Genomic DNA, 27,063 nt, shown 5'->3' on the forward strand with positions numbered 1-27,063 from the left:
AATACTTAGGACTGATTAACCAGTTAATCAAGACTACACCTACCATGTGTTCTATAAATTTCCAAGGGAAATTCCATGAATTGTAGGCTATGACTCTTTCCAGTCTTATTAGATACTTGATGAGAACCATTTGAGAATGAATTTACTGTTTAATAGTATAACATTGACTAAACATAACAGGAAATTTTAGAAGGAACCTGCCTACAGTTAGAGTAATGAAGGAAGTTATATCAGGAATGGTAAAGAAAATATAAATGTGATGATTTTGAGACCACAACAATGAATTCTTTCTTTTCCAAACGTGGATTTTGTACTGTTTTCAGTTCTATAGACTTTTGCTGCCTTTAAAATAGGTGATGCTTTTAACTGTAAGACTGTTTGGGCCAGGGTGGACTGAACTATCTTTCCTGCCATGGATATGAAGATTGTACTGGACCATCGAGGTACATGCAGGCAGGAGCAGATGAAGCCATGGAATGCTGGTTCCTTTATGTTGGCCACTCTCTTGTCCATCAACATGATCATCTGTTTCTAGTTGTACCTTCTTTAGAGGGGACAATGACACAATCTTCAAGAGAGAACAAGGAATGGGGCAGAGAATGACGGCAGAGAGGCCATACAAAGTGAGAAGGAAGGGAGGGAGGAATCATTCATTGAAACATGTAGTCCTGCAGTGTTGGAGTAAAGTATCAGGGCCTTCCGGCCTTGGGGAGGATATGTTAATCCCTTCTCACTTCCCAATATGACAGCTCTGCTGTGTGAGGGAACCCATGGCAGGGGGTGGGGGGAGCTGTGAGAATGCTGCCATCTTTCACCTTCCTTCTTCTCCATCCATCTTTCAGTACCTGTTCTATTTAGGGAGCTCTTTTGAATACAAGACGACTATGTACCTGGAATCTTGGGTAGAATCTCCCTGCCCCAAAGCCACTTCAAACTGTTACAAGTTAAGCCAGTGCCAACAGGAGCCTGATTCACCAGGAAGGGAAAGGACATGAAAAAGAGAAAAGGGAAAGAAAGAAAGGTGAAGGGCAGGTAGGAGGAGAAACTGACAGATGGTTCAAAACGAGGTCAAAGAAGAACAGAGAGAACTATAGGGAAAATACAAAGAAAAGTGCTTGTTAGGTCTTGTCTTCGAAAAGAACGCAAGAGGTAAGATGATGTTTCACAGTTATCTACTTCCTTTGGCTGGTCCACCCAAATGGGTCCCTCATGAGAAAATTTTTCTGTCTAGTGGAATTCCCAGGTGAGATATATTCTTTTTTTTACTATGATCTATTTCTTCATTCAGATTTCAGCCTTTTATTCCTTATTATTCTCTGGGGTCATTCTAAGTACTGAAACACTGGGTGTGCATATGTGTGCCCTTCCTCCTACTCCCTGGCATGCACACATTCACACATACAGGGATAAACTCTTTCTCTCTTGCTACTTCTCTGCCCCTTCCTGAGCCCCTCAGATTTGCCTGTAAGATACCTTCTGCTGGTGATCCCAGCCCCTTTTACTTGGTCTATAGTGGTGCTGATGGATTTCTATACTTTTAACATTTGATCTGTGAGATGGAGCTAACAAGACTATTTCTGATGAATATGCATTTCAGTAAGGCTGATGCATTTTAGAATTTGAGCCACTGCTGAAAGTCACCCAATTATACCAGTTCTTGGTATTATTATAATACTTTGAAGTCACTAGTCCACGTGGCTTCCAGAGGAAGGAAGAGGGCAGGGTGACTGTTTCTCATTGGCTATGCAGCATATGCTCACTGAGGCAGAAGGATGGATGTGATGAGAGCTGATACATCACATCGTTATGCCTTTGACTATTCTGAGAAGATTAGAGGCTTGACTTTGAGCCTGACCTGACCCCATAGGGCACCCATATGATCTCAGAGCCCTGGTGTGTTAGCAGTGCTTGTCATCTGGAGGTGGGCCAGGAGCCAAAGACATCAACTCCACCAATTGTAGTTTGAGAATTGGCCTGCCTTTCTCTCTCCACATAAACCTGCATGGTCCTCCACCCTTAAATTTACCCAGGGCATCTTCATTCATTCTTTTGGGTGCTGAATCAAAAGGATTCCAAGAAGTGCACATTTTATGAAGGAAAAAATAGATGAGAAATTTAGAGCATATGGCCCCTCAGGAACTAGAGAAAGGGGCAGAGATGTGAGAAGAGACAGAGTGTGCACCTGTATATTTTTCTCATTTAATTCAAGTTTATGTTATGTCCACATAGCAGCTCAACCTTCATTCTTTCTAGGAAGGCAGGGCACATTTCTCAGTTATGCATGGACTCCCACTGGGTTAATTGCTACCTGGTTAATTGCCCTGTTGTTTATATAGTCTCTGAGGACAGGAAACAAATACCCTTGAAAAGCACAGACTTGTACAATCCACAGCATCATTACAAAAATCAGACCATTCTCCAACAGCCAGGAGAAGCTTCAGGAGAGTTCCCAGAACACATGTCAAGCACGCAAAGCTGATGACTAAATCTAATTCATTCTCCTTAGTGTCCGTGGTGGAACAGTGGTCCCCACTGTGGAGCCCAAAGCAGCACTGTTCTCTGTCTGTAGAGCACCTTCAAGGGTGTAGTAGTATTATATTGCTGCTGGAAAAAATTACATGGGATTTTAGTACCCTAAAATGATACAAATTATTATCTTACAACTCTAGATGAGAATTCAGTATGGGCCACCCTGGGGTAAAATCAAGGGGTCACCATGGCTGTATTACTTTCTGGAAGCTATCAGGGAACTGTTTTCAGCTTCTAGCATTCACCCATGTTTTTCATCTCGTGACCACGTGAGCCACAATATTGCAGTTTTTGACCTTCTGATCATTCTTTTGTAGCACATCTCCTTTTCCATTCTGCCTCCTTCTTTCAGTTTTAATGACTCTCGTGATTCTATTGAGACTACTCAGATAATCTCATTTCAGAATCCTTAATTTAATCATACCTGCAAAGTTCCTTTTGCCATATAAGGTGATACAGTCATAGGTTCCCGTGATTGTGTCACAAATTTGGGGGAACCCGCCATGGGAGATGACAGTGAGGACTGGAACAGACTTGGTAGGCAGGTCTCCAGCTTCTCTACCCTAGCTTTACCCAGACATCTTCATTCTTATCAAGCCTATGTGCTGAGGTTCAATATAACATTTGGTCTGAAAGTTTGAAAATAATTTCCAGTGCAATACCAAAAACAAAGAAATAAGAAAGCCCATGCTTTCAAATTTTTCTTCTTCATCTTCACACTCATCCTACAAGTGTTTAAAAAATGCCTTTGCTTTGTAAGGTATTGGAATATACTTAGGTGAGCAGACTTTGTACATGCAAGGGGGTGAGGTCACCTGCCTTGCTTTCTTGTGTATGGAAAACATGACCTTCCTTACCAGAATATTCTGCTCTAATGAGCTTTGAATTACCCAGTGACCTTGCTGCCCTTCCCTCCACATGCTGTCCACAATGGTTTTCCATGAAATGTGTCACTTCACCTCCACTAGAGCATAGATGCACAGAGACCATTATAGATGACCATCTCTGTCTGTTGGACAGTAAGCAGGAGAATATGCCTCAGAGGCTTCCAGCGGAATGGGGGCAGGAAGCCATCACAGCCTGAAATATAAATTTAACTCCATCAAAGTTCCCCCTTGGGAGAAGTCCTGCATGGCTTGGGTCTGCCTGTCAGAACCCATCAAAAATTTGTGGAAATCATTATTTGTGAAAGGCATAAGATTGCCATCTGATAAAAAGAGAAGCTATTTTGAGTAAGAATTGTGGTTGCGTGTCTTATGAATCATCCAGGTAAGGTGAGGCAGGCTCAGCTGTAGGAATTTGTCCCTTTCCTCCCAAGAGCCTTGAATAAGTTCATGTGTGCATCACTCATATTCATCTGCTGAGAGAGTATTCACTTTGTAAACTGGAACTGAGGTCTGTCTCAGACTCAGTGAGATTTCAACAGCCTCCTAAGCAATTAATCAACCAAAAAAATCATCAGTAGAAGAAAGAGGGCAAAGGAATGGAATTGAATGGGGAAAATCATTTTAATCTCATTAGCAAGCTATGCCTTAGACCAGCAATAAGTCAAGAAGCCATGAGCATGGCATGATGATTAACCTTGTGTATTTTAGGGGTCACTGAAATACGAGCTCATTTATTAGACCTTCTTGATGAGGGTGGGCTGTTGCCATAATAAATGGAGTTTTCTTCTTAAGCCTGTAGTTCATAAAGTCCCTGGGACTGCTAAATGTAACCTATGTGAAGAGGGGCTAATACATGACCTTGGGGCACTCTCCTGTACAAGCAATCCCCTTTCAAGGAACAAGTGGAGGGATTGTCCATAGCTAGGAGGAGAGTCTATCCAGCCCTTGCAAAGATAAAATGCAAACTTCTCCTAGAAGCAGGATCTACTGTAATAACTGGGCTTAGGCTGTAACTTCCTTGTGTTTAGATCAAGATTTTGAGGCTGGGCATGATGGTGGGCACCTGTAATTCCAGCCACTCAAGAGGCTGAGGTAGGAAGATCTCTGACTGAGGTCAACCCCGGGAAAATCTCTGGTGATATCTGAAAAACAAACTAAGGCAAATAGGGCTGGAGGCATGGCTAAAGTGGCAGAGTGTTTGTCTTGAAGAAGGAGGCCTGTAGTTCAAACCCCAACACCAGTAGAAGGAAGATTCACAAAAAGCAAACAAACAAAAAAAGATTTATACTTTTAAAATTTGATTATTGATTAACTCCTTGGGGAATGAATGCTCCAAATATCAAGGATTAAGAAGAAAACTATTTTTTTTTATTTCAGACATTTTTTTCCAAGAAATATTTCTAAAATGTTTTATTCTGAACTATAGCCCAAATGAGTTATAGCACGATAAATATAATTGCACCTTTCTCTGTGACTAAGATTTGTTTTGCCTTCAAGATCATCACTCTGTAAAGTTTGTAATATTGTGTCCTATACTATTTGCACCCATAATACAGGGCACATGTGTGTGTGTAAAGAGGACAGAGAGAAAAAGACTAGTAGGCCAAATCTATAAATTCATAATTGACCCAAGAATATGTTCTAGGATTTGCTTAAAATGATCAAACAACGAATGTGCAGGATTGCTTTTCCTTGTTGACACACTGACTTTATTTCCTTTGGGCTTCCAATGAATCCAGGTTTTATCACAGTTAGGAAGCAAGATGGCAAAATGGAAGGAACACACATAAGCTTTAGTGTCACATGTATTTAGGCCCAAAGTTTGATTCTGTCATTTCCTACCACTGCAACCTTAAACAACTTTCTTAGTTTTTCTGAGTCATCTGTAAAATGGGGAAGATGAAGTGTGCCTGTGTTGTTGGAACTGAGGCAATATATATACATGAAATATATCCTGCACCAATTGCTTAATTACTGGTAGCTGTGATTATTATTCTTAGCTTTGCTCATAAGAAAAAAAAAATCAATTTGGATAAGGGAGCTAATGCTGTTTTTTCTCCAAATCTATTACAAGAGTGGGGCTATTAGGTGGTCCAATTTGGAATAGCAATGGTCATCTAGGTGTTAGGACCAGGCAAGATGTGGATATGCCAGGACTTGGAATTTTGGAACAAAGCCTGCTTATGTTTCATTTGGTGAAGTCTTTGTCAAAACTCATGCTTAATGGAACATTCTGGAAAAAAAAAAAAAGAAGGTGATTGGAAAGTGGGGGAGAGGGACCGTGGTTAGTGACTAAGATCACTAGTGGATTGAAACCACTCAAGGTGGTAATAACAGGAGGACTGGCTTTATCTCTTCTTGGTGGCTTCTAGCAAGCTGTGTAGAATAGGGTGGGGATGGGAGAACTTGTTGCTACCAGTGCAGTTCATTTAGTTCCAATCAAACTTTCCGTTTCCATAGCCAAATCCATGCTGGGGCAGCTGCACCATGCTGAAATCAGTCCCCTTCCAGTGACACATCTGATTGAACAGCTGGATAGCCAAGGAGTTTGATAGGTGGGGGAGGGCTAACAAATGGTAGGGTGCAATCCTCAGCTGTCTCATTTCTTGTTTACTGACACCGGAAACATCTGGGTTTGTGCAGCAGGGGGCAGCCCTTGGAAATTTCCTTAAATGCTGTCACCTTCCAGCCTCCAGCTGCCTTTGTGGGGAGAGAGGGAATGGACCAGACTGGGGCCTGGCAGGCCCACAGGGGGCCATTTGTTAGGAAAATTGCAGAATTAGTGTCAGCAAACAGTGCTTATCCTGCTGTGATCTTTGTCTGAGGAAGGAGTGGGGAGGAGAAGTGATTTTCAGATATACATCTGTGGCAGTTCTGGGCTACTAGGCCAAGGTGCTTGGCAGCAAAGACAAAAGAACAAGCCAGTCAGCAGGGAGGGAGGGAAAAACATGGTGCCACGAGTTTCAAAGTTTTGTTTGGGTTTGGTTTTGGTTTAACAGGAGTGTGCTAGCCAGCTGACAGCATGGGTATAGCGTAGTCACCAAAAGCTCCGGCTTTGGAGTTCAATCTAGACACAGTCCAGCTCTGCCCCATTCTAGCTGCCTGAGCCTGGCCAAGTTATTTGCCCCCCACAGCCTATTAGAAAGGATCAGCTCCAAAGCAAATGGGAACCTCTGTGGCACAGGCAGAAGAAGCAGAGTGGGCTTTAAAGGGAGCCTAGTGCAGTGAAGAGATCATGAATTAATTGGCAATGTTAGTGGTTTCTTTTTCTTTAAATGGAGATAATATAGCATATTATGAGATAAAATGTCCGAAGTACTTAACATAGTGGGAGCGCCTAGTAAGTGTTCAGTAAATGGGGACTGTCAGGTCAGAGGACACAGTGTGGTATGAGCAGAGAATAGAATAACCGAGTTAGGACACCACAGCCAGCCTGCCAAGGTTTTAAGTGTGGGCCTGTGTGCAGCAGCTATGTGACTTTAGGAATTAACTGCTCTATGCCTCAGTTTCCTCATATATCAAATGGTAATGGTCACAATGGGGTTGAGTTAGATATTAGACCACTGCTGCAAAAGTATTGCTATGGTTCACCCAGCCCTGTGATCTTCCATGGGACCTGAGATCTCTTCTTACATGCCCTCCTTTGCTGTCATTCTTGGGGAGTTTTTTGAGGACAAGATAGTGCAGAGATGCTAAAATCCCACATTGAGTATAGGCCCAAGCATAGTACCATGGGTACTTACAGAGAAGGTGCCCTTGTCTGGTGTCTTCCAAGGAGCAGTCTTGAGGCAGGAAGGTGGCATGATGAGTCCAGTTGCCCTGGCTCAGTCCATTCTTCCCACACTGCCGAATGGCACCAACATTGACAAGTGCTTGGGACAATGAAAAAAGTCCTCTTAATACAAAGTCCAAACAGTAGCACTGCTCTGCCCCCAGCCCAAATTTCTAATACATTATAATTCTGGCTTATCATTTGCCCTCTTCTACCAGCCTTGGACCCAACTGGGGAGCAGCCTACCTCAGCTCTGCCTTGTGACAGAGCTTCCTTTAGGTCCATTTGAAGGAAACAGCTTAATGCACATGTGCATGATCTATGCCCAAAGAGAAGAAGCAAGATGTCAAAAAGGTCATTCACTTTTAAAAGGGATCCAGTTTAGAGGGAAAATGGTGCATTACTTACTAAGGTTAATAGTTCAAGGCAGAGAGTGTCAGTGATTACACTCTGGTTCTCAGAAAACTAAGTCCCTTGATTCACTCATTTGTGTGAATGCTTTCTGATTGTGCCAGTGCCCATCCGGACTCAGCCCCATGAAGGACAGCTCAGGCTGCTATGACCGCCACATCGGGGTGGACTGTTCAGATGGCTTCAATGGTGGCTGTGAGCAGCTATGTCTCCAGCAGATGGCTCCCTTCCCTGACGACCCTGCCTTGTACAACATCCTCATGTTCTGTGGGTGAGTTGAGTTGCCATGGGGCTCACTGAGCTGTAGGACTTTGGGTGCTAATACTGGGACAGCCCTTGTGAAAGCATTGGTCACCCTGGGCCAGCCCTTCTGCCCTGAGGAGAGAGCCTGTAGCATAGGAAGAAGAGGAGGAAGAGGCTTGTAAAGTCTGGGTTTCTAGAAGGAACCTTAAGGAAAGTCTAGTCCAAGCCCTGTAGATATGGAAATCCTGCCTCAGGGACTTACCTACAAGGGAAAATTAACCACATGGTTTACTTAAATCATTGCCTAATTAAGCCAGAATGTTCCAAGCTGTGTTTGGAGGAGTTATGTTAATTAGGTTATTTTGTGACAAGAAGCATTCCATGGTCTAAAACTTGGGAAAGAGTGTGTGAAATGTGTCAATTATCAAAGAAGGTGCAGGAGTTCTTGGGTATAGTGGAAGCTTCTCCCAATTCTGCCCCCAAAGTCCCAGCATTTTGTGCAGTCACCACTCCTCAAGCAAAGTGGTTAATTCCTCTGGGTAAATAGCCCCTCACAGTCAGTCACCTCTGTCCCCCACCCCATCTCATGTGTACTCAGGACAGCTCTGTGAGGGAACAGGGCAGGCGATGCCATCCCATTTTGCAAATGAGAAAGCATGCTCAGTGAGGTGAACTGTCTCCTTCAAGACTGGGGAATTGGTAAGTGGGAAGATTAGAACCAGAATTCAGGCCTGTTCTGATTTGTTTAAAAGTTTTGCAGTTTTCTCAAAATTTAAATTTATATCACTGAGTGGAATTATATTTAAAAACATTGTCATGCTGTATTTATCAAGTAAATAACGATTTAGCCCATTCTGCTATGTCCACAGTTTGCTTGTCTAATCTCTCTTTCCCCTTCCACCCTCCTTACCACCTTCTTCACTCTTCCCCTTGCTCTTCCTCAAAGTCAGGCAGAGGCTCACTTTATGCCACACACAACCTGGGCTGTAAGATTTAGATCTTGTCCTAAAGGATCTCACCATCTAACGGGCTTGCAATGGAAATCAATATTTATGGTCATAAAATGATGCTGGATTGTTGCTAAAAGCCAGTGCCTGCTGAATTACCATGCAAGAGATATCCAGAAAAGTTGTAATGCTATTTTATTGTATTTTGTTTGATTTCTTTGCAATTGAGCAATTTTCATATTTAGTTTCTTGCAAAATCCCATCCATAAATAGAAGCTCTAAATTTTAATGTTCTCTGTAATGTTATCATTAAGATTGACCCACTTCCATTAATAGAAGTCAACTTGCTAAAGTTATGTCCATTTTTTAAATTTAAAAAACATATATTTCAGCACCCACTTGTGCAGAGAACCTAGTTATGTGTTAGATAAATGAGAAACAGCAGGCTACCAGATCTGGTCTCCACCCCTCAAAGAAGTTTACCATGTGACACACAGCCAGGAGAAAGGGTGCGATAGGAGCCATGTGGAAAGAGAAGGTAGCACAGTATTTAGGATGGACTGAGGCAGAACCAGCCAAATTCAAAGACCTTCCCCAAAACACTGTTTGTGGCTCAAGGAAGAAGCTAGTTCACATCTTGTCCCAGATTTAACTGTAACCATGTAACCCTTTATGGGATGGGATTCACTTCTATTCCCATAATAAAGGCAGTTGAGTTTAACTGGACTTTCTTGCCTGTTGCGATCAGAATTAGGCACACGTGTGTTTAGTGCTATCCAGGGCACTATAAGTAGCCTGCTAAAGGAGTCGTTGATTTGAATTTCTTATATAAAGACCAAATCATATGCACTTATAATTAAAGAGCTCTACTCATACCTGTTCACACAAATATATACATGGTAAATAAGGAAAACTAATGGTTAAAGTTGTGTGTACACAGGCCTCATTTGCACCTCTGCTAATAATACTAACATTTACGGAGAATTAGTTCTATATTCAGCACCTCATAAGTTCTTTATGTTAAGCGTCTAACTTAATCTTCTCAACAACCCAGTGAAACAGCTGCTTTCTTCCCCCCCTTTTACTGTTTTGGAAACTGAAGCTCAGAGATGTTAATCAACTGACTCAATGTCACCCAGTAATAGAGTCCTTGCTATTACAATGTTGCTTCTTACCACTTACAACTGTGATCATTTGTTCCTCTCGATAGAAATGAAGTCTTTGATTATAACAATGATTGTAGATAATAATGACTTTTGTGCTTATCATGAATATCTTTAAATTCTAAATTTGTTATTTTTTAAAGGGAATAAGCAATTAAATAAATATTCCTTTTCAGAAACAGCATTATCAAAAAGGCGGTTGTTACTTGAGCTAACAAATGTATACTCTTCACACTATAATTACAAATAAGGTTCAATTAATGACTTATGAAGCACTGACCCACGATTACCAAATTAGTATTGCTTTTCCATTAGAGTAAGGTAATGCGGAGAACACCAAGGAGGCAGTTCTTGGTTAATGGAGCACTTGGTGCTCACACCACGTTCCCTAGCATCTATTTAGTTCAGGATGGCGACTCTGAATGGAGGGGGAGTTTATATGAGTTGATCTTATGTTTGGATACATTCAAACAGAACACAGTTAGGAGATCATAAATCCTCCTAATTTCTTAGTTGACTTGTCACAGACCAGATTAGAAAGTTATTAATTTCTTAAGCACAGTGTCATTCCTTTTTGCTGCCTAATTACCTTACAAACAAATGCAGGATCTAGCCTTATAGATGACTCCTGAGATAGACTATCTTGGATTTCAGTGTGTTCCCTCATTTATAAGCTTATCTCCAGTGATTCTTACCTTGACCTATTTGGGGAATCAAACAACCATTAAGGGGAGAGTACTCCAATGTTCTGAAAGACTTCAGGTAAGAAATGTGAGTGCTAGGAAGGTAGCACAGAGTAGAGCATTTGCTTAGCATGCACGAGTCCCTGGGATCACTCCCCAGTACTGTAAATAAAATAAATAAATAAGAAGAAAAAGGAAATTGGCACAGCCATATGATGGAAAGAGCCTCAGTTTACAGGTTTAAGAAAACCATAATAAAGGGGTCAAAATCAAATTGTAATACTACTAATCATTGGTCAACCAACACTCTCTCAAAGGCATTTCTTCTCAGTTCATTGAGCTGATTTGCCTGCATGGCTTATTCATGTAATGATTTCTTATCTTGAGTTCTCCACCATGTCAGGTGCATCGAGGACTATAAACTTGGTATAGATGGACGCTCTTGCCAACTCGTCACGGAGACCTGCCCAGAAGGAGGTGACTGTGGGGAAAGCAGAGAGCTTCCCATGAACCAGACTCTCTTTGGGGATATGTTCTTTGGTTACAACAATCATTCCAAGGAAGTGGCAACTGGACAGGTGCTGAAAGGAACATTCAGGTGAACCTCTTATTCAGGGCAGTTGCTGGCTCTTCTTCTCCAAAGAACTTTATACTCAGCATAAAGTTTTATATCTTGGAGCAAGGTAAATGTGATATGCCTAAACTGATAGGTTCTGCTCTTGCCCATGGTCTTTTCCAAAGTCTACATTCTTCTTCCAGGATCCAAGAACCATGCTGCTTCTGTGTGAACAGTAAAGTGCTAAATGAGATTTTACCTTGCCCAAGTAGGGACTTTAAGACCACATGGAAGCCACCTCAAGATGTTCCATTTCTATTTTCCTTCCAATTGAAAGTGAGTGTATGAGTAGGTGTAGAATAGTAATCCTCAAAGTGTGATCCAAGGATCCCTGAATCCTTTTGATGAATACTCTGCCTTTTCCACCTAAAGAAAGGCTGGATTTTTTTTTTTCACATCCTCAACCCAAACAATATATTGCAATAAATTGGATTTAGTGGTAAAAATCCAGTTGCTGTCTATTAAGTCAGACATTTTAAAAAAGCACAAAAAATTTAAAATAAGCCACTCATATTTTTTATAAAAACTTAATATTGAAGGATTTGATTGCTATTACTTTTAAATGAATTAATTTTACAATTTCTGGTTTCATTTCCAATATGGTAAATGTTAATAGATATAATTGGGGATTATTATATAGCTATAATAAAACTACTTGGGACTTTCAATTATTTTTAAGAATGTAAGAACTTCTGAGAATGAAATGCTTCCAATTACTAATTTAGAATATTTCCTGGAAAAGTCTTCATTTGGCCCCTGCCCCCATTCTACCTTGTGCTATTTGAATACATCTGCCTCAGAACCCATGGGAACATGCTTTCCAGGAGAGGATGATGATGATGATGGTTGTGGTGGTTTTGGTGTTGATGCTGTCAGTGTTATGATATGGACCAGAAGCTAATCAAGCAACCTGGGCCTCCACTCTTTTGAACAAAACTAATAACAAACTTCCCAGCTAGCTCTTGCAATCAGTTCCCTTTTCTGTTACAGACAAGAGACTTTACAAATATTTCCCCATTTAGTCTGGGAGTTGCTTTGTGGAAGGCAAGAAACGTGGTGACAAAGCTAATCTTATGGTGGCTAGAGTCTTCACTGTAGTCTAGAAATGAGACTTCATGTGTCCATATTTTGTCAGGAGAGGGTTAGGGAGTAGGAACTGCGATGAAGGGGGAAAGAATATTCCCCTTACTCATCTGTCTTACTCCTGACATGTATATTAAATGGGGTTCAGGCTAAGCAGAATGTTTTGGTCCAGAAAGAATTTTTACATTGTGTATTGAGGTGTAGACTGCCCACCAAGGAGCAGGATCCATGTGGACACTCAGAAACTTCTCTGTTTGTAGGCAAAACAACTTTGCTCGTGGTTTAGACCAGCAGCTGCCGGATGGGCTTGTGGTGGCCACTGTCCCCCTGGAAAATCAGTGCCTAGAGGAAATCTCAGAGCCCTCCCCTGACCCCGACTTTCTGACTGGTGAGTGTGCCTTCCCTGAGCCAGCAAAACCCAGGCAGCTCCCTATGGTTTCATAAAATCAAGTTTCTTGACCTTGCTCATTTTGGCTTCTAAGCTGGTGATTTCTCTGATGTGTGATAAATGCTCACTTATAAAACTGAACACTATTAAGATTATTTGTCAGTAAAATTGCCAATATTGTCTTATAATTACGTACAAGATGATTCTGATAATACTTTTCCTTGCTATTTTCACAGGGATGCTTTGAAAATAAATGAGATAATAGATGTATAAGAGTTCAAAGTTTTTGGTGTCACTGGAGAAAGTAACCAGGTCATAGAGACAGAGAGAGAAGCTAGATTGCTACTGTTCTCTAAATAGCCATTATTACTGCTACTGAGTTCCCTGAAAGTACTTATAGAGCAGTGTGAGAGAATAGAAAATTATAAGAATTTTGTTGTTCAATGTCCATGTGTTGGAATCCTGGCTTTGCTACCTCTTAGCTGTGTGACATGAGACAAAATTGTGTCTCTGCTGCCCCTCCCCTCCCCCGCCCCGTCCCTCATCACAAAATGGGGATGTGTTGTTCTGAGCCTGTGATGTTTTTCCTCTGGGCTCATTATGGAAAAGAAATATGGATTGATCGGAGAGACAGGACCCTCAAGGTTTGCTGTTCCTTCCAGTGCCTTTGAAGTCTCCTGACTAGACTAGCCAAATAAGGGACTTGAAGGTGCCCCCATGGACTTTTAAGAGGCAGCTTACTGGAATTTAGCATCATTTGTGAGAAGGTTACACGTGAGCTCAATCCATTGCTGGTTGTGTTCATTTCTCCATTACTCCTCTTCCTTACTCATTCTAAGTCTTCCTTACTCTTTACCTTTCTCCCTGTTCTCCTTTCTTTTCTAATGAATGATTGGGCTGAGGGTAGGTCTCCTCCAGATATCAAGTCACGTTGTGAACTTTACTTTAGATCTGACAGAGATTAGTAGTAGGTCAGCCTGAGGTAATATAGCATAGTGATTAATAGCATGGACTGTGGAGCCTGACAGATGGGTTCAGTTCCTCATTGGCTGTGTATTCTGGACATGTTACTTCTCTGTGCCTCAGTTTCTTTTACCTGTAAAAATTGGTATTATAATACTGTCTTCCTCACACAGTTAATACTAATATTATAAATAATTAAAATAAATATTAATAGATAAATTAATATTTATAAGGTTCTTGGAACCATTCCTGACACATAGTGAAATTTGTTTGTTAAATATATAAATGTGCCAACCAAGAAATAAAATAGTATGAAAACTACTAACTAATGTCATCCCTATAAGAAAAAAATGAAGCAAGAAAGAAAACAATAAGATATTCTGTACCATCAGTAAACCTCTCTTCAAAATCATTTGCCTATGAAATGCTTCTCACACACACACACACACACAAATATCCTCCTGAAGAAATGAAAACATACCTTAAAACTAACCCTAAAACCTGTATCTCTAGCATCAGGCAATCAAGTTTTTTGATTCCACATCAATTGCTGAGAAACACTTCTAGTGTATAGGCGAACAGCCTTGGAAAAGAGGATTGAGATGACACCTACACTCAGGGCAGGTTTCACACCACTAATAAACTACTTGGTCTCAGTTTTAAGATCCACCAGGACATCTCTGTCACACTTTACAGTTTATCATGAAGGGCAAAGATCTCACTTTAGTGACCAGACCAGGCTGGCACCCAGAAGAGGTCTAGATGCTACTGGAAGCTTTTCAGAAGTCAGGGGATAGAGTTACAAAACACCAGCAGAGCATGTGTTTGAGTCTTTGGAAATAAGGAAAAGATCCACTGTGGCTGTCATCCACAACAGAAACTTGTTTCTCTCCTGTACCCTTGGACCTTTCCTAATGTGGTTTACTGGAGGCAAAAAAAAAAAAAAAAAGAAAAGAAAAGAAAGAAGAATACCCAGATTAGACCCTTCCATTTTTCATGGTCCTCAAGCAGTGAAGTCTAACATTCCTGGAAGCAGAGCCGGCACTCTTCCTGACCTGGCTACTTTTCTTTTTCTTTTGGACTTTTGTGCTTAACTAGAATATTTTATATATTTTAACAAAGGTTATATAAAATGGAATATCATGTGGTTATTAAAGTGTTATTTTAGAACAACTTCTATTAGAATATACTATGTATATAAAGGGGTTTCATTGTAACACACATACATAAAATGTACCACAATCAAATTACCCTCTTATCCCTCCCCTTCATTACCCCTCTATACTTTTAACCTATTTTGGTTAAGAAGTGGAGCTAGTTAGGCCTAAGAACATGTGTTTCTTAATGTGAGCAAAATGTGAACTTATCTTTTTTTTTAAAGCCCAGAATAACTGGAAGAATTGATTAGAGAGATGGCTACATTTGTTCCATAGTATCTCTTAGTTATGGCAAAACTGTAATGGTAACTTTTCTGAGAGTCATAGGGTGAATCTTGTATCATGTCACATTCTGTATTAATATAGATCATAATCTCTATAAACCTACAAATTTAGAGGATTTTAGAGCTGAAGGTATCTGATAAAGATACAGAATTATCTGTATCAGCATTTCTAAGCTTGCTTTTTGTTTTGTTTTTCATGAAAAATCAGAGCTCCATTCACAAATGGCTTCTGTCTTCAACTATGTTTGGAAAAGCTGTATTCTCTTCTCAGCAATTTACATCACCTTAGCATTAAAAAAGGATCCAAGAAGCTTGCAGGAAGGAAATCCTTTTCCCTTTATTTAACCCAGCAATTCCCAAGCTTACTCAACAGAGAATCTTTTCATACACAATGTCTATTTCCATCTGACAAAACTATTAAAGAACAGACTTGAAAATACTGATTTATTTGCTTCATCAGAGTACAGTTAAGAATTCTGAGCTTCACAGCCTTTCTGTTGTTAACAGGTTGTGTAGAAATAAAAGAAGGCCAACCAAATGTGAACAGGCAAAGGCTATTTATTCTGAGCTGGCTATAGTAAGGGACTCAGCAGCTATAACTGGAGTTTTGGCAGAGACTCAAGGGCAGGCAAAGGAGTGGGAAAGTTTCATGATGGAAAAAAGGATGTTTTCAGGTGTGATTAGAGGCTGTTGGCATAGAACACTGTAGGTGAGCTAACAGAAATCGGGCAGCCTATGTCTTTGATTAAGGGTGCTTATTTGGTTTTCTATGATTGGATCCAGCAAGTCAGAACAAAAATTAGACAGTTTTCAGTTATTAGTAAAATACTAGTTGTTTGTGTCCAATTGTTAAAGGAGTTACTGGCTTTTAAGGCTGTTTGCTAGAGATGGTGGTCTGGCTTCCTAAAAGTCTGACTTGCAGATAGCAGGATGGCTTCCTCGGTGGGTTAATATTGAAAATGAGGTGGTTTCCTGAATTGGTTGCTGAATTTTATGATCAGAGTTGTGCTTTTACACATGCCTGGCTTTTGTCAACTTGTGTATTCAGTCTTTCATTTGAGAAAAAGAAGTCCAGACCTCTAGTAACGGAGGTAGAGTAGGCTGCTGAGCACATTCATGCCTCAATCATTAAATCTAGTTGAAGATTTAGAACTCTTGACCCTTTGGAACTTCTTCAAGTTCACTCAAAGGGAACAGGCCCTTGGCTTTAGAATTTTGGGGCAAGATGTACCCCTTTTTCAAATGAAATAACAAGAGAAAGTAGTTCTTCCTCCCATCTTCCCTTTCTTCCTTCCTTCCACTCTTACTTTGAAGATTCTACACAGGTCTGTTTGGTCAAACATAGTAGAAAAACAAATAATGTTTTCTGGAGAAAACATAGTCAGAGATATTTTGTTTGAAAAACAGCAATTCGGCAGAAATGTGTCCCCAAGTGATAATAAAATAAAAAAAAATAATGAAACCTGACTGCAAGTCAAGGGCATACTGAGGAGGAACCATATGAGTCAGCTAGAAAATATATACTTTGAAATATCCCTTTCTTTTTAACTAATGGAAAGATTATCTGCAAGTAGGCACAGAAAAAACATTTCCCAAGCATTAACAGTTATATAACTGCTTCCCTGACTACTTGTAACCTTAGTGCATCCATTGTTGTTTTGCAGTTAAGTAATGGAGTTCACTTATTTGGCTCATCCCGGGAAGATACTGTCATTCCTATCCTCCTTCCAACATCCTTCCCTTTTTCTTTATTTTTTCTTCCCCCTACTGTTTTGGACTAAAGCCTAGAAAGTTGTAACAAAAGCATCATTTAAGAAATGTCAAGTTTACACTGTTAACAGTGATGAGAGAAGAGCGGTTAGGAGGAGGAGGAAGATGGCATCATGGAGGCCATGTGTGTGTGTGGCACTTTCTTAAAGTATTTTCATGCCCATAATGTTCTGTTCTTGCAATTTACTTATATAGTAAATAGGATAGACACTGTTAGCCCCACCTTTCAGATATGAAAACTGAAACAAATGTGAGTTGCCTAGCTCAAAATCATACAGCTGGTGGGAATCACAGACTTGAAAAGGAAGCGAGAAATCACCTCAGCTAAACCTCTCACTTTAACAGATGAAACAACTGGGAATCCAAATATTCTTTAGCCAGATAGCCAAAAAGAGGATACTGGGATTGTGAGAACAAATTGGTATCAGAGTGACTATCATCCTGAAATGGCTCCTCAACAACATAGACAGCCTTGAACTGTGGTCTCCTGGTTTCTTGCATATTTATTTTTCCAATAGGAAACAATTCAGTTAAAGGAAGCCTTCCCCAGTAAGTTGAAAATCTTTATTTGTTGGGCTTGCTATGTTTTATAAATAGGCTTTTTCAAATAGCAACAAAGTTGATGTGCTAACATAACCATTATATTGAATGTTTCTACATACCTCACATATCTTGTGCTGTAGTAAAATGTACCTTTAAGGTATGTGACTTAAGTCTTAGACTTGTAAAGTTAGAATTGCACTTGTATGCTTTTGAAGTTAACATAAAGGTGAAAAGCCAAAGTATGTAGTAATAAGACTGTCATCACAAAGATTAATGCCCTAAAAAAAGGAATATTTGAAAGAAAAAGTACTGAAAACCTCTTAATTTTATGTAGCTTATCTTTGATTACCTAAGATAAAATTTAAGCAATTGATTCACTAATCACCTTTCCTGACCTTTTTTCTCTTTGCCTTACCAATAATTATTCCCATATGATTCACACAGAAATGGAAATTTGGTAATTACTCACCTAATTTGATCAAGGTTGACAAGGAGCTAATTAATACTGCCTACTCTTCATTCAGTTTAGATATTAAATTAGTTGATTTTGTTTAAAGGAGGCATGAGTCAAAATGGCAGAATGATTCATTATATATGTATTATTGCCACTATCTTTGTAGTATATATATCATATTATATATATATAAACTTACTGTATATGTGTATATATGCATACTTACACATACCTAAATACATATATATTTTTTCCCCATAACTTACACAGCTAGTAAACATTAGGCACAGAGGAAGTTAAAATTGGTTTTATAAACTTATAAAGGTTCTTTTTTTTTTTTTTTTTTTACTTCATGTGGCCTAATTATTTTGTATCTGTAGCATTTTATATTTATAGTAGTGGCTAGAATTCAAATAGGGGATACTCTTTCTCCAAAGCTGTCAAAGAAGAACATCCCACTAACTACATTTCCAAAAGCCTCTAGGGTGTTGTACATTGAGCAAGACTTTGGACAAGCGATTTTACTTCTCAGAGTCTCAATTTTCCCATCAGTAAAAGGGGCACCATAAGTACCTATTACATTGCCTGGCACAAAGTTTGTACTCAGTATTTGATAGTTCCTGCCATTTAATGATTTAATTACTCTGACACAGTCCCTTCTGATAAAGAAGAAATTAGTATTTTCAGCCTCAGAATAATTAAACTTAAATACCAAATACAAATCAGTTAAATGAGACAGAAAAATCAGTGTTATCAGATATGTGAGTTGTGTCAGCTATTGCAACTATTAAAGAGTGTTACAATAAGCCTAGAGTTTAATATAAATTTATTATGAAGATATTGGAGTAGCGTGAATAAGAATCCTTGCCCTGGGCTTATGAACATCTGGAACGCCCATCCTGGTTTACTTAGTGTCTTAGGGATCTTGTATGAACCCCCTCTCTAAACATTAGTATCCTCATTTACAAAATAAAAATAATAACACCTCACAAGGATCACATTTAATATATGCAAAGAGTAAAGGTTCAATAGATGATAGTAATTGTGAATACAATTCTAGAAATTCTCTTCATCAAAGAAGACTTCATTATTTCCTCACAATTATAATCCTTAACATAGTTGAGCTGGGTCATGTTTTTTGACTTAAGGCGTGTGACTCAATCTCAAGCACTGACCCTGCGTTCTCTGTCCCCAGGTATGGTGAACTTCAGTGAAGTATCTGGGTACCCCGTGCTGCAGCGCTGGAAGGTTCGATCTGTGATGCATCACATCACACTCAACCAAGCTGCCATATCTCAGGGTGAGAGAGCAGGCCCTCTCCCTCCTTCCCCTAGGGCTGGGAATTCTTTCCAAGACAACAAGCCTACAAGCCCATTGTTGAGGAAGTAACGTAAACAGTGGTTACTCTATGAGGTCTTTACGCAGATTCACTGTTATGGGCAAATGGCTAGAATGAGAGTCTATTCTAAGCACATCTTAAATTGCAAGTTGTGTCATTGACTATAGAAGAGATGGAATGGGTAAGGACTGGAAAAAATGGAAGTGTCATTTCATTGATATTATTTTTAAATGATATTTTCAGTTTTTCTGGGGTCATCCAGGGTGGGGAGAGGATATTTTAAAAGCAGAATTTTTACAAATTGGCAGAATAAAACATTCCAAATGGAATGAACACAATTTAGAGGAGATTCCACATAATGACACAAAGAAAAGAGAGCAAGAAAAGGGATAAGAAAAAGTAAGAAACAGCTTTAAGTTCCTTAAGCAGCAGTGAGTACAATTATAAAAATATATATTTATGTTCTAATATATACCCTATAGAACTTATGTGTAGAAATATACTTGTATGTAGAAATATAAGGATAATATATCTAGCAAGCTAAGGAGTGGTGATTTATACATTTACTTGGGTCTTAGGGTCAGCAATAGGGAAGTGGATTCTTAGGGTAACGACCAGGACGACAAATGGTAGAGGATGAAGGGTTATGATGAGAAGTAAGACATATACTCAATGTACTGCTTCATGATAGAGAGTAGTAATGCAATAAGGATATAGAACTTTTCCATAGGACACAACAGTGCTCAGAACTTTTTTTGCTCAAGTGAGTTCTTGGCAAGAAAGGAATGGTATAAGAGCCATAACGATGGCAACTTTGCAGGTGCTGAATATCTAGAAAGAAGTAAATTACTCCTCAGTCTTTGAAAACATGGCAGTAGGAAGTCTACACTACTCATGTACTCATTTGCCCAGTACTGATGCTAGACATATCAGGGATTTAGTCCTTGGATACCTCTGTTGCCAGGGACTTTTAATGTCCTATAATGGTGTCACAAGTATTGTGAACCTTGGAACTTGAGGTCTCATGCCTGCTAGGACACAAGTGTGTAGAAAGGAGGATTGTCTAAACTTGCTCAGATATAGAAGGTATTGGATTTGGAAATTTTACCATGGGCCATCTTTCCTATGAGTATAAGAGACAGAAACCCAAAGAAAATTTAGCTGGGAGGAGGGTAAAGAGGTAGATAGGTGTTTCTTTCACCTGATATTTCCTACTCCTGTTACTTTTGATTTTTCTAAGATAAAATATAAGCAGTATATCAGTGACTCTTACATTTGTTCTAACATGTCTTTCCATTGCCTGTTTCTATGTCTAAAGGCAATATTTTGTGAATGCTTTTGGTCACTACCCACAGTTAGAATACATTTTAGGCCATGACCTTATGCACGTACACACCTCCACATTCATACAACCCAAGTTTCATGAAACAATCTTTCATCTTGTGATGTGAAATGTTCTCTGCTAGTATTTGTGTTTCTATTTTAGACTATGCTATTCTTTTCCTTTTTAAATGCTATTATTTGAACTGACTTAATTGATTTAATGTCATGACCTACAGTTTGGGAAAAAAAAACATTTACTTAAGGGGTGCAGGAGTGGAGATTTGGCAATGATTTGCTTAACTTGTACAAAGTTAACAACACAACCTTCTAACTTGAAAAGACATCAGTTTAGAAACTGAAACATCTGATTTTGTTACATGGAACACTTACCTGATAAACTTAGCCTACTGTCTTACATCACTTCAGACCCCTCAGTCACATTTGGGGCTGAATTGCCTGGTGATCCATATACCCAAATTGTGAGTCCTCACTCTTATTCTTTGGTGATGTTTCTACATAGCCTTCAGCAATGCTCTCCACTCCCTGGATGGGGCTACAACTCGTGCAGATTTTGTAGCCTTGTTGGACCAGTTTGGCAACCATTACATCCAGGAAGCTATCTATGGCTTTGAGGAGTCCTGTTCAATCTGGTACCCAAACAAGCAAGTGCAGCATCGACTCTGGCTGGAGTATGAAGACATCAGTAAAGGTGAGTAGCATGCTAAGCAGCAAATTCTACACCCCCTGCAACTACCAGCTGTCTACATACAATCCACATGGCCAAACATAAGGAGTCCATAGGACAGAGACTAATTCAGATTTCCCCTCAACGTTCTATGTTCATCCTTAAAATTTCCAGTATGGTCACTAAAACTAAATCTCAAAATTAAGATGTTTCAGGGAATTTTAAATGTAGAATTGTGTCAAAACTGGTCACTGTATTAGTAACTAGAGAGAGAGAGTCCACTGAAGATTGTTACAGCCCCCATTCTTTCCACTGTCATAGTGAAGACAAAATATTAGACTATTGCTATGGAACAGGAGAAAAGGAGAAGACTGTTTGAGTTTTCCACTACCTCTTGAGCCAACAACCCAAGACACTGCTTGGCAGTTCCTTACAGCAACCAAATAATGAAACCTACTCATTCCATTTGCCCTGTCTTTAGGCTCAGTTTTCCTATTGATTTATATTATAAGGAAATCTGTATTGTCCTAAGTTTTTATGTTTCTGGATAAATAGGCTTACAAATAAATCTGTATCCACTGTCTTAACATCAAGTGATATTCATCCCAAGTAGTGTATGAAATTGGAAAATTTCAAACTTTATGAATGCACCATCTGGTATAGTAGTGATGTCCCAATGTATCTACAGTCTGATCAACCAAGACTGCTTTAGAAATGCTATTTATGAATTTCTCTTGAGTTCATCTGCATGGCATTCTGATGAGGCCACAATGTGGATATGTGAGCTGCTAAAGAGCCTAGTGAAATTCAAGTAATGGGTCATCATGAGACTCAGCGATCAAGGGTTCCTCTAAGATAAAGGACCCTCTGCTGTGAGCAGGACTATGAAGAAAGCAAATGTGCCCTTGTGGTTGCAGTCCTCTTGGTTCTGAGAGTTCCATACAAGTCCATGTTTTGCCTTGTCAAGAGGTAACAGAGGCATGATAACCACTCTTCTGGCAAGGTCCTTTCTTCCAGGAGCAAGAGATTTATTTCTGGGCCACAGTTGTTGCAGGCGTTTTCCTCTAAGCCTCATTCCTCTAAACTCAAAGACACAACCATAGGCTTCTTGTTTCCCTTCAAACTTGAGGATCTTAACATTGTTCTACATCCATTTTGTCAAGAGAGCAGTGTAATATAAGCAAATGTTGGTAAGACCAGTTCCAGCTGGCAAAGCTTCCTAGCATTTCCATGCCAGAGCCCAGGGACTGAACCAAAAGGCTGAATCCTCCACTATTTCTACTTGCCAATTGCTCAAAGATTGCCAGGGCCTGAGATTTCTGGGAGAGGAGAGTCTGACCTTACTCAGAGCTCCTGATTCTACGTTGCTTCTCTCCCATGCATCCACAGTGTCCTTAAGGTTAAACACTGAGCCCAGAAAGGAAATTTGTCCATGGAATTTTCCCTATTTCTCTTGATTTCAAGCCTCTCTTGCCATTCAGGAGACCATTCTGCCTCAGTGCAGCTGTTAAGTTCTCTGAAATATGATTTCTGTGAATCTTTGCTTGTTATTGATCTTGAAAGACATTTACACATTTTAATATATCTACGTTAGTTATGCCTGGCCAATGAAAAGTCATGGATATCTGTTGTGCATGTTTACTACTACCATTCCTGAGCCTTATCTGTAAGCATTAGGGTGTAACTGTTTTGTTGCTTAGGCTGGTTATTACCGTGAAATATCATTTCTCCTCCCTTGGCACTAATTCCCTTTCATTTCATAACTTTTCATGAAGGCATGATAAGTTCATAAGGCAAAGGATGATGTTCTTCTACTGTTCTGCACTCTGAGAAAATTGATACAGAATGGGACTTTATCTCCAGGGTGACAAGGGTGCTGAGAGGACTATACTTGCCTTGACACACAAATGACACTTTTAATCAACTTGAGCCCTTTGGTTATATGTTCTTGGCAGCTCTCACTTTAATATCCTTCTAGCAGAAAACATTTCTCCATTCTTTACTTCATAGGTACTTATGTGTCTATAACCAGGTATCTAAAATTGCTTATGGATTTATTAGGAAAAGAAGTATATCATGATAAAATTAAATGGAAGGGGCACAGGAATTAAGAGTTGGCAATCTGGAATTGGCCAAGTGGTTTTTACTTTAGTCAACTGATTACCTAGACCTCAAGTTATGCTCCTTGTGATACCAATGCTCGGAAAATTTATGAAGCCTTCTTGATATCCCATTGTGTGAGAAACAGTCTTAGGTTAGACATTTGAGTAAAGAGTCTTCTGTGTTATTCAGCTGTCTGTTACTGTAACAAAATACTTAGGATAATCAACTTAAAAAGAGGAAAGGTTTATTTTGGCTCATAGTTTTGGAGATTTCAGTCCATGGTCAGATGGCCCCATTGCTTTTGGACCTATGATGAGCAGTATATCATGGCAGGAGTACATGGCAGATCAAAGCTGCTTATCTCATGGTGGCTGGGAAGCAAAGAGAGAGACTAGAAGGAGTTAGGGTGTAAGAATCCCCTTCAAGGACATACCACCTAGTGACTGGAAAACTTTCCACTACGCACCAGTTACCAATAGTGCCGTAGACTAGCAATGAACCTGTTAACATAGATTTTTAGGAAACACTTACCCAAATCATAGCATCTTCTTTGTACAAAATCTCAAAACTCTGAAGAGTAGGTGCCATACTTTCTTCAATTCTTTTTCTGATGCTGGGGATGAAACCCAGGACCTTGTACATCCTGGGAAGACATTTCACCACTGAGCCACAGCACCAGCCTGCCTTCTTCAACTTTACATTCCCGGAGCCAAACACAAAACCAAGCATATGGCAAACTCTTAGCAACTCTTTGTTGCTGTTATTGTTGTCATGGCCAGTGATGATGTGGTGGTTATGATGTGGTAAAAGCTCTTCTGATGTGTTGATCTCTATGTAGGTGTTCTGTAGACATGGAGCATGCTTTAGTTATGATGCATGGTTCTGTCCAGATCTTAAGAAGGCAGCCTTCCATTCATCAGGCACTTACTTGTCACAATACGGCTATGTGGTTTGGTGTTTTGAACCAGACTAATGCCTGTCTAGACATTAGTCTGATAGAAGCCTGTGAAAATATATACTTCTATTTCTAATGTCTAAGATAAAATTTAGTCTTTTTTAAATAAAATGAGCACTATTAGAAATGAAAGTTTCCATCCTCCCCGTCCCCACATCTAAATTTACTTATATCTTCTTTCATTGTCCTTTGCCCTCACATCTGAAAAAATATGAAATTCTTCCTCTTCAGCCTAACCTCTCCATACCCTCTGCTTCATCTTTGACCTCACTCATTCATTAGTCTCATGCTTTTTAACCTTTGCAATCTCTTTAGTCACTGACTTCTCTCTTGTTCAACCTAGTGTCTTCTAAAAATAATTTTTAATGAACATGTGACTTTTTTTAGCCACCATTCCCTTTCAATATATTTCCACCAGATTTCTTAAGAGTTTATACATTGTCTCTCTCCACTTCCTTTCCTCAACTTTTGTTCACTCTTGTAATTATTACTTCTAACTACTTTACTGCACAATAACAGGAATAGAGAAGAAAATCAAGGGCCTGTTAATAAGGGAGTCACTGGTATCTATTCTGTGACCATTCCTTCTATTTCAGTTGAAGAATTTGTCTTTATTGAACAGTTCCTCTTTCTTAAAAATTGTCTCTTTTCTTGATGTCCCCAAGGCTATCCTGTTCAGGTTCTGTTCATCAGTCTTTAGCGTTTATTTCTTGCTCATTTTTGCCCCTTTACTTCTCTAAAGAAATCATGTACATTCATAAAAAGGGATGCAAAGTTGTCATCTTTAATATTCCTTTCTTCTTCTCTGTTGGTGGGTGATTCCCATCTGTTGTTATCTAAACCTACATCTTAACATCTCTCCTTTCCTCCCACATTCAAAACTTCATTCATTTTGACTGTTCAGCATTTCTACCTGGACATTTCTATAGGCACATTAGGGATCAACACCTCTTTTCTCTTCCCTGTATCCACTAGAATACTTGTAAACTCCATAAATGAGTCAAAATTTCAAGAGTTTTCTTGATGTTCTTTTCCATCCTCAACATTTGATCATTATGAAGTCTGGTCCTTTTCACCAGGTAAATATTTTCTCAACAGGTGTCCTTTTCTCCATTTCTTCACAGTATCAACTCCCATGAAAACAATTCAGATTGTGGAAAGTGAAAGGAAAAGGGTGATGGAGAGACTGGTTGATGGTACAGTATTATCATTAGATATAAGGAGTAAGTTCTGGTGTGCTATGGCACATTGGAGTGAATACAGCTAACAAAATAGCTAGAAAAGGATTTTGCATGCATTTATCATGAAGGAATGATGAAAGTTTAAGATGATGAATATGCTAATTACTCTGCTTTGATTATTACCTGATGTATGCATGAATCAACATATCACAGTGTACCTCATAAATATGTACAGTTATCATGTGTCAATTAAAACCAATTGAAATAGCTTCCTTATGTATATCTCCTTTGCTTCTGCTTCCTGCCACTATACTCCATTCTACAATTCACCATCTGTTACCTTTTTAAAATGCAATTTAATGGCATCACTCCTCAGCTTGAAGCCCTTCACTAACTCCCTACTGCCTTCTCAGCATGAGTAGCATGATTTCACTCTCTGTATCAGTTTGCTATGGCTGATGTTATTAATCATTACCAACTTAGTGGCTTAAAACAAAGCAAACTTATTCTTGCTTCGTTCTGGAGGCCAGAAGTCCACATTCAGTTTCAGTGGGCTAAAGTCAGCAGGGCTATTCCTTCTGGAAGCTCTATCACAGGGCTTTCCAAGACCCGTGTCCCTCTGGTTTGGAAGAGGGCCTTGATGTATTTCACACTTCTGAGTCTTGAAGCATGTGCTTCCCATTCTAACTAACCTTGCCCTCCATTCTGCCTCCATTCTATGTCTTCTCCTGCCTATTCTGCAAGAACTAGCTCAAATGTCACCACTTCCACAAGCCCTTCCCTGATGCTCTAGGCAGAGCTCTTTTTGCCTGTTGTATGCTTTTTTTAGCTCTTTATAAGAATTCCTTTGCAGTGTTCTTCACATTTCCCTGTATTGTGATTTCCCTGTAGAACCAACTTCCAAAATAATAGCCTTGACAGCACTAACTGTATTTCTCTTTTCTTTTTAATTTCAAAAGTTTATTTATTGAAAATACTGAAAATGCATAAAACAGTATAAAATGAAAAGTTAATCTTCTCCTTACTTTTATTTTCCAGTAATCTAGTTTCACTCCCCAGAGACAATCAGACAACCATTACTATCAGTTTATTGTCAATCCATCTGGAACTATTCTATTCCTTTCCATTTGGAAATGAACAAACAAGTTGTAGAAGAAGAAATAGATTCTTCTTCTATATAGACCTTTATATACAAATATCTTTATACCTTTATATATATACTTAAATATATACAATACTTTAACCTTTCTCTTTCTATATCCAGACATGTATGTGTGTATATATATGCACACACAAAATATATAGAGAGGAATATATATATATGTATATATAATCTCAACATAATTTCTTTTATAAGTAATAGTAAATTATCTGTTTTCTCCAAGACTAGGAATAAGGATAAGGGACTTTTATTTTTGTATTGAAAAGTTCTATATTGCTTTCCCCCCAAAAGCATGTGCCTCTTTTGTAATAAAACTCTTTTAAAAGATTGAGAGATATTTTCTGAAAAGTTTGTGTTGTCTTGAGTGAAGACTTATCATGTTAACCTAAAAAAGAAAAGCACACAATTGTATCTATGGAAAG

General features: G+C 39.2%; 1 protein-coding gene across 1 annotated transcript in view; it reads left to right on the plus strand.

Annotated features, from left to right (window-relative positions):
• The window catches only part of Astn1 (astrotactin 1), a 317,866-nt gene that overhangs the window by 212,778 nt on the left and 78,025 nt on the right, over window positions 1–27,063 (plus strand). The window contains exons 12-16 of the mRNA XM_074047397.1: window positions 7,704–7,870; window positions 11,039–11,233; window positions 12,595–12,722; window positions 19,089–19,193; window positions 21,076–21,264. Coding sequence (XP_073903498.1) covers window positions 7,704–7,870; window positions 11,039–11,233; window positions 12,595–12,722; window positions 19,089–19,193; window positions 21,076–21,264 — 784 coding nt within the window. The remainder of the gene's footprint in view (window positions 1–7,703; window positions 7,871–11,038; window positions 11,234–12,594; window positions 12,723–19,088; window positions 19,194–21,075; window positions 21,265–27,063) is intronic.

This window comes from Castor canadensis, chromosome 11 (genome assembly GCF_047511655.1).
Source record: "Castor canadensis chromosome 11, mCasCan1.hap1v2, whole genome shotgun sequence".
Taxonomy (NCBI): Eukaryota; Metazoa; Chordata; class Mammalia; order Rodentia; family Castoridae; genus Castor; species Castor canadensis.